The following is a 9,148-nucleotide window of genomic DNA, read 5'->3' as shown; positions in this document are numbered from 1 at the left end:
TCCATCAAGCTTGTGAGCAAATGTTGGGTGTGCATAATTCCTCTCCCCGGGTGCTCTACAGGGTTCCACAGCAGTGTTTCCAAACTCCAGTTCTCCAGTACCCCCAACAGCACACATTTTTGTTGTAGCCCGGGACATGCATACCTCATTCAACTCATTTAGGGCTTGATGATTTGTTGACAATTTGGGACCAATACATTTACTTGAGGACCATTACATTTTCAAATACGAGGATCTACCCTACTATTTTGAGTGGCTCTAAAATTGTGGATCTATGCAGTTAGGGAATGTGTTGGATGACATTTTAGAACAGCATAAACTTGGCAGTAGTCATCATAAAGCATTTAGTACTGGTGATTTAGAAATTGTTTCCCTTCCAGACAAAATGGAACCGTGCATTTATCCCAAACAGAAGTGGAATATCAGCCGTTCATTGAGTTCTTCATTACACAAAGGTTGAAAAGGACAATGGACTGCATGTGAAGTACAATACCAACCAAAATGTTGGACACAGCTACTCATTCAAGGGTTTTTCTTTATGTTTACTATTTTCTACATTGTAGAAGAATAGTGAAGACATCAAAACGATGAAATAACACATGGAATCATGTAGTAACCAAAAAAGGGTTAAACCAATCGAAATATATTTTAGATTCTTCAAAGTAGCCACCCTTTGCCTTGATGACAGCTTTGCACACTCTTGGCATTCTCTCAACCAGCTTCACATGGAATGCTTTTCCAACCATCTTGAAGGATTTCCCACATATGCTGAGGACTTGTTGGCTGATTTTCCTTCACTCTACGGTCCAACTCATCCTAATTGGGTTGATGTTGGGTGATTGTGGAGGCCAGGTCATCTGATGGCCCACTCCATCACTCTCCTTGGTAAAATAGCCCTTACACAGCCTGCAGGTGTGATGGGTCATTGTCCTGTTGAAAAACAAATGATAGTCCCACTAAGTGCAAACCAGATGGGATGGCGTATCGCTGTAGAATGCTGTGGTAGCCATGCTGGTTAAGTGTGCCTTGAATTCTAAATAAATCACTGACAGTGTCGTCAGCAAAGCACCACCACACCTTCACCTCCATGCTTAACGGTTGGAACCACACATGCAGAGATCATCTGTTCACCTACTCTGCGTCTCACAAAGACTCAGGGTTTGAACCTAAATTATCATATTTGGACTCATCAGACCAAAGGACAGATTTCCACCGGTCTAGTGTCAATTGCGCATGTTTCTTGGCCCAAGCAAGTCTCATCTTCTTATTGGTGTCCTTTAGTTGTGTTTTTTGTTGTTGCAGCAATTCGACCATAAACGTCTCCTCTGAAGAGTTGATGTTGAGATGTCTGTTACTTGAACTCTGTGAAGCATTTATTTGGGCTGCAATTTCTGAGGCTGGTAAACTCTAATGAAATTATCCTCTGCAGCAGAGGTAACTCTGGGTCTTCCTTTCCTGTGGCGGTCCTCATGAGAGCCAGTTTCATCATAGTGCTTGATGGATTTTACGACTGCACTTGAAACTTTCCAAGTTCTTGACATTTTCCGCATTGACTGACCTTCATGTCTTAAAGTAATGCTGGACTGTCATTTCTCTTTCCTTATTTGAGCTGTTCTTGCCATTATATGGAATTGGTCTTTTAAAAAATAGGGCTATACCACCCCTACCTTGTCACAACACAACTGATTGGCTCAAATGCATTTTAGAAGGAAAGAAATTCCACAAATTAACTTTTAACAAAGCCCACCGGTTAATTGAAATGCATTCAAGGTGACTACCTCATGAAGCTGGTTGAGAGAATGCCAAGAGTGTGCAAAGTTGTCATCAAGGCAACGGTGGCTACTTTAAAGAATCTCAAATATAACATATTTTGATTTGTTTAACACTTTTTTTTGGTTACTACATGATTCCATATGTGTTATGTCATAGTTTTGATGTCTTCACTATTATTCTACAATGTAGAAAGTAGTAAAAATAAAGAAAAACCGTTGAATGAGTAGATGTGTCCAAACTTTTGACTGGTTCTGTATGTAGCGACAAATGTAAAGCAAAGGCTTTGGGATAAAACGGAGAACATACAAAACATTTCAGAGTAGGAGGTATACAGACATCGCAAGGAAAAACTGTCTGCATTATATGAAAGTGCAAGATACAATTGTAACTAAGGGCATATCACAAAACAACATACTGTAAGTCTGGTTCTGGAAATCTGAATTGAGGAACATTGACTACTATTGACTAATGTTGTCTTCAGACTACAAAATCAAGTCAAGCCAGGAAATAAATGAATACATGGTGTGGCTTACATTCTCAGGCTCATCTTTTGGATTATTACTTCATAAAGCTTCATAATCATTACTGATTAAAGGAACGTTGATGGATTCCAACTGCCGCTACTTTATTGGGACACTAGGGGGAGCTAATTGGATTTCTTGGACCCTGCTTCAACACAATGGACAGATAGACATGTCTACTTTAGTGCTCCTGTCCAGACATCTCTCATCAGGAACATCCATCCAACTACAGGGTTAAGGATAATGAACACTCATTAGACCATTTCAATCAAGAATGGAAACATCAACAGGTGGCGTCACTATTGGGTAAATAAACAGTGTCTGTCCTTCTGCCTGTCCGTCTATCTGTCTGCAGCTGGGACTGATGTCACTCATGGTACTCTGAGAACCCTGCTGCTGCAGCTGCACCACCCAAGAAACAGTCAGTCAGAGAGGAGGGCCAAAGAAAGGGGAAATACAGAGAGAATAAGGAAGGGGGGAAAGGAGGCAGACAGGGGATGGTGAACAGGAAGGATGTACTTACCATACGTGTAAGGAAAGGAGGAGAGTTACAGAAACAGCAGAGCGAAGGAGGACAATGTAGCCATGTCCAAGCGGTCAAACCACATGCTGTTTAAAAATCATCTGACTTTACAACCACAAACAACCTATGTTAGTCACACTAGAATAGCATACCGTTTATACAATGCACGTGCATAGATTTGACCTGACAAATACAGCAGTTGTGTCTAGGCTTATCAGTTCTACAGCGCAGTAAAGTGCTGGATTTGAGTAAGAACTGTTATGTGTTACTTACTGAAATTAAGTTATTCTTGGACATGTGCACATTTGTCACAGATTCCCTGCTCTGTACTCAGCCCCTGTAATGTCCATGTATTTTCCCATAGAGAGAGCGAGAGAGAGGGGTAATTGGGAAAGCTGTACGAACGCTATAGGAAAGTTTGGGGGAGGAGGTAGACTCTAGAGGTAACCCCTCTCCCTCCGTCATACACTCCATTCCCTCCCCCTTCCTACCTTATTTGCTCACTCCCACCATCGCTAACGCTCACTCTCATATTCAGTCGCGGCGGAGCTCAGGTCGGAATAACGGTCCGTCGAATGATGCTGGGAATGATGCCTGCGGTTGGAGCCGTGGGAGTCGGGCTGTTCTGCGCTCTACTTGTCGCCTTCATGCCCGGTGGCATGTCAGACATAGCGACTCTGGTGCAGGACCCGGTCCGACCCGAATCGTCCCTGCTGAAGCCAAAAATCATGATCGCCATTCTGGCTCGCAACGCGGCGCACAGCCTGCCGCACTACCTGGGCTGCATCGACAGGCTAGACTACCCGAAGGAGCGGATCGCTATATGGTGAGAAACGCAACTAACTTTCTAATAACTTTCTTTTGGCCAAATTGTCTTCAATACAGCACCAAATGACGTATAGATCCGCGCACCCGCCACTATTCCGGATTTGCACTTTATTAGGCTACAAAAAGTAGCCCAACATAAAGCTGTTTTTGCTGTAGGGTAATATAATAAGAACCTCATGTCCACGTAAAGAACAGAGATGCCGCTGTCAGCGTGAACGTGACCTGTTGCTGTGTTTTACAACGCGCTCTCCTTGCGTGTCTCCCGGGTTCCTAATTTCATGTTAGGATCAGATGAAAGGGTAGAGGATGTTAATGATGGTGCTATTTTTCTTTACGCACACACTGCGGAAATCAGGGGTCCTAAAACAGCTTCCGGGGATGGGGGCCCCTACATTTTCCATAGGCAGTTAAAGTTTAAGGATCGTGATTGCAGTAATAAGGCCTGGCCAGCAGGCAGCCTGCCTGGAGATGCGAGAGAGTACGTAGACACCAGACACTGAGCGGCTCTGACAGCCGCACAGAAGGTGGGAGCTCAGCTAGCACACTAAGGAAGTCATGCGTAAAGTGCAGTGGAGAAAATCACGGGAGAAATGGAGCGATCTGAATGACTAGTCTACAGGGACAAAACAAGTCAGTACAGAAGCATGTGGAGACTAGATGCCTAGATACCTCTTCTGTTGCTCATGACAACGACACTTTTTGAGAGACTTGATATTGTATTAATGCATTTTCTCTGTTTCTGCCAGAATTGCTGTCATGCCCTGTGGGGTGCTTTTGTATTTGGTGTTCCACTCATCCTTTCAAACACTTGCTGTTGTTTGCAGCTTTATGTCTTTCTGCTTCTCAATGAGACCATGCACCTCCCAACACACACACACACACACACACACACACACACTAGGTCTAGACCCACTAGGATCTCTTCCGCAAGAGTAAACGGCCAAATGACTGAGCCAACATGTTTATGTGGAGCCCTTTAACTAACAAAGAAAGGGGCCTAGACCCATCAATCCCACTTGTGGCATCCAGCACACAGCCACACACTGGATAGAGACAGTATAATCAGACACTATGGAGCCTGTGGTTCTGTTTGGAGCAGGGCTCTGCTCAGTTGAGCCTGAAATGTGGTCCTATGCATCTGCCCCAGATTGAATCCTATATAGCCATTTTGATTAAAAGTTTGGATTCAGTACGTTTTACTGATAGTGTACTGTACCTGACTTATAAACATCCACAGTGAAGTTCATCTGACTTTACATCTTCCATGACCTAATAAAGCAGATTCTCCCATATTTACCACTGTACACCCTCTTTTCTACCTCTCTCTTTATCTCTCTTCTCCCCTCCATAGCCATCCTGAGAGTCAAAACAGTTTGCGTTTGACTGAGCACTAAGCAAAGTAATTTAGGGAGGGACGAAAAGTCCCAGCGTAGCCTGAGGGTTGAACCAGCTGTGGAACATAATGTCCACATAGCACAGCCAGATGTATAGAAGCAGCAGACCCTATAGCAGGGTTCCCCAACTGGCGGCTCGCAGGCTGAAATTGGCCAGAGAGTGGTTTGATTTGGTCCCCCATGTCTTCTGAGCAAAAATGTTCATTGTTGGACACAAAAGACTGTAAAAACACAAGGAAACCAGCTCCAAGTGATTTTAATTTTGGAAATATGTTCCCAAAAATTCAAACGCACAGTAGAGAGACTCGTGATCATTTACAACTGTAAGCAAGGTTTGAAATGATTATGTTTTAGTCAAATATTATATCTGTTTGAGCTCCTTGCGGTCAATTTGCAGTCTACAAATTATTTCAAATTATGTTCTGGCCGCCTGACGATCTACTCAAGAAAAATCGTCTCGCGGCTGAATCTAGTTGATGATCCCTGCTGTGTAGGATCTGTCTGCTGCTGCACTCTACTGTCTGTCTGGAAGCTTCCTCTGAGTCAGAACCGATAAGGTCTCAGTACAGCTCTGCAAGCTCTCAATACTGACTGCCAATGAGAAGTGTTTGGCAAAGAGACATTTATTGGGTGGCTGAGCAGCCTAAAGTAGACGTTCAGTGTTGATAATGACTATACCATAAAGAAGAGTTTTGTAAGTATGACAATCTGCCAGAGCTAGACTAGAAAATGAGTCAAAATGTTTCTCCCAAGCTTGCCTCAAATCTCACTGTTTCTAGGTGGTGTTTTTCACTCGGTTCTTATATAAGAGAGGAAAATCCATGCTCACTGTTGCTGTGATCATTGAATTGTTTTGTAAGTGCATGAGCCAACAGCCTCCTCCCATCCTTTTATGACAGTATTGTAAATGTCATACAACACACAACAAATGGCAAATGTTGTCATTCTGTTTTACAAACTAGTGGAACCAGGTCCCCATGAGAATGTGTTTTCAAATGTTGTCATTCTGTTTTACAAACTAGTGGAACCAGGTCCCCATGAGAATGTGTTTTCAAATGTTGTCATTCTGTTTTACAAACTAGTGGAACCAGGTCCCCATGAGAATGTGTTTTCAAATGTTGAAATACATATGCATTGTATAAACAGCTGTAGTTATACAACTTCTATAAAGAGAGAGGTAGTGAAAAGCAACAGAAGTGGTAGAGTTCCGGTTTGTGGCCAGCAGATTAAATTCTGCTGGCCACAGACCTGGTGCCAGTGGCTGATTAATGTGTGTGCGTGCTTGCATGTGTGTGTGTGTTTGTTCTGGGGCTGAAGGGTAGAGCTTGGACACTGCTTATCTTTCAATTCCCCCCTGCTCTCCCCTGGGACAAGGAGGCTGTCACTGTTCAAGTGAGAAATAAAATGGGGGAAAAGTGTGTGTTAGTGTGTGTGTATATTTAGGGGCACATGCAGGTTTCTTCTCTGTGATGGCTGGAGGAAGAGCAGTCTGTGTGTATGATAGAGAAAGAGTGGTTGGGATAACGCACTCTCCCCATAGAAGGCTTCAGTAGTCTGAAAATCAAAGGGAGGTATCTGAGTCTGACAGAGATGACTAAGAGAGAGGTGAGAGAGTCTCTCACTGTGCTGCAAAAGAATTCAGGGAATTAGGGGGAAAAGGGAGACAGGGGGCGGGGACGCAGGGTGGTCGGTAGGCTTGTGTTGAGAATTACCCTGTGGCAGAGCAGGTTAGTGAGTGAAGCCACATTCCAGCCATGCTCAAACAGTGTACCCTCCTCTCTCTCCCCCCACCTCCTTCCCCTGCCCTCAGGACAACACTAAGCTGGCCGCAGGCCAACGATTGGACAAGGGCCAGAACCCAGGCTCGTGATTGGTTGCTAGAATTTTTATTTTTTTATTTATCCATTATTTTACCAGGTAAGTTGACTGAGAACACATTCTCATTTACAGCAACAACCTGGGGGATAGTTACAGGGGAGAGGAGGGGGGATGAATGAGCCAATTGTAAACTGGGGATTATTAGGTGACCGTGATGGTTTGAGGGCCAGATTGGGAATTTAGCCAGGACACCAGGGTTAACACCCCTACTCTTACGATAAGTGCCATGGGATTTTTAATGACCTCAGAGAGTCAGGACACCCTTTTAACGTCCCATCCGAAAGACGGCAAAGAGAATGTGACTCAGCCCTGTGATTGGTCCCCAGAGGTCATGACTCTGTGTTGTGACTGGAGTAGAAGGTTGAGCTCATCATTGGGGCAGTGTTCAGGAGTAACTCCGTAGCCTGGAGCTGAGTCTGTGGGCTATTTATGGGAAGTGCTTTTCCAGGTGGTGAAAGTGAACTGAAGAGTAATTATTTGTTGCTGTGTTTTGACTGTGACAACAGAATCTGTTCTCTGAACTTTGTGTGAAAAAACCTAATAAATAGATTCCATTGCCGTTTCTATACTCTCCATATTACATCTTTGATGATGATAATGTGATGCACAAACTATGAAGTCTGAACCACAACAGTGTCGTGTCTTTGGCTATACCAGATTAAGTGATATGACATGCTATTCTATAAAATAATTTCTCCGTAATTACTATTACCTGATTGAGCTAATCATGTAAATGTAATTAACTAGAGAGTCGGGCACCACAAAATAATATTTATAGAGCTGTTATCTTCCGAATAAACTCTTAAAGACCTAGTAATATTTTACATCAATAGCAGTCAATATCAATCGTCACCTTAATTCAGTCTCATCTGAAAGTTGTAAGTTCTTAGTTATCTGTACAAACCCTGGCTAACAATTTGAATCAGCAATACAAAATTGGGTTTAATTATTTATTTACTAAATACCTAACTAATCACACATAATTACACATACACATAATTAATCATAACTTGATTACAAATGACTTCATAAAGGAAAACGTCCCTAGCGGGCGGAACAGATATGACAGCTGGTTACACAAAAGAAGAGGGGCTGGGTTGAGTGAAGGAGCGGGAAGACTGAGGAACAAAGGCGAAGCTGTGCTATCGTAAATACAGTATCTTATGCATTCTAAATTACCGCCCATTTGGAAAAGGAAAATGCAATAAATATTTACTCTGAGCTGTGCTTCAGTAGGTTGGTGGTAGATGGAAGGCCGTGTTGCCAAACCGAGTCAATTGGATACGTTGTAGTAACGTCGTTGTGTGGTAGACGGAATACTCTGTCTGTTCCTTCCTAACCTGCGTTTGCAGCTGCGGTTGCTAACTCAACGGCTAGGAGGTATCACTTCTGTAGTGAATAAGAGTTCAAAGTTCGTTCTGTAGTTATTATCTGAACCAATCTGACATAGGACCGTCGTCCTACATCCCCGGAACAGGAAGTTCTATTGTCTTCAAGGCTTTATATAGGAAGGGAGAAAAGGGGTGTGTTTCATAGTTTACAACTTCTGTCTCTTCACGCGGGCAGGCCACTGAGTGAGCAGCCCTATCTTATGAAACCCGCATCTCACATTTTAGAAGCTAAAATCACATTTCTTCCCATCACAAATAATTTAATATTCAAACATTTAAGTTGAACAACAATTCCATGTGAATCCGATAACTCTGAGGTGTAGACTTTCCACTGTATAGTTTATGTCATCTTATCATTGATGAGAATGTCTCAGATGACAACCGAACTGACATCATATTCATTAAGTACCACATCATATTCATTAAGTATCAATTGTTCGGATTACCAGAATATAGTTAATTTCCCCCCACCTACTGATGTTCCCAGAATCTCTATGTTAACTAAGGGTTTTGCAAATGTAACCTCAGTAGTGTAGAGAGAGGAAAAGGGGGGGAAGAGGTATTTATGACTGTCATAAACCTCCCCCCAGGCCAACATCCTGACAACAGAAAAGTATGAACAACAACCATCATTTTTCAATGATACTGTATATGACTGAGAACACCATCTAAACCATGTGTGCCTCAGCTATTATGACAGACATCGTCAAGGACTCCAGTCACCCGAGCCACGGACTGTTCACTCTGTTACCATCTGGTCCTGGACCAAAAGGCTCTGAGAGAGCTTCTACCACCAGGCCATCAGACTGCTGACAAGCTAAACCTAGCTGTCTCCCTGCA

At 43.1% G+C, this 9,148-nt stretch overlaps 1 protein-coding gene across 1 annotated transcript in view; it reads left to right on the top strand.

The window, feature by feature from the left end:
- The first annotated feature begins 3,328 nt into the window (after positions 1-3,328).
- Positions 3,329-9,148, top strand: part of LOC115144941 (procollagen galactosyltransferase 2-like) — a 29,913-nt gene continuing 24,093 nt past the window's right edge. The window contains exon 1 of the mRNA XM_029686097.2: positions 3,329-3,643. Coding sequence (XP_029541957.1) covers positions 3,393-3,643 — 251 coding nt within the window. The 5' untranslated portion in view covers positions 3,329-3,392. The remainder of the gene's footprint in view (positions 3,644-9,148) is intronic.

The sequence above is a fragment of the Oncorhynchus nerka genome, linkage group LG17 (assembly GCF_034236695.1).
Source record: "Oncorhynchus nerka isolate Pitt River linkage group LG17, Oner_Uvic_2.0, whole genome shotgun sequence".
In the NCBI taxonomy this organism is placed as follows: domain Eukaryota; kingdom Metazoa; phylum Chordata; class Actinopteri; order Salmoniformes; family Salmonidae; genus Oncorhynchus; species Oncorhynchus nerka.
Note: the sequence above shows the minus strand (reverse complement) of the source record. Positions and strands in the feature narration are given on the sequence as shown.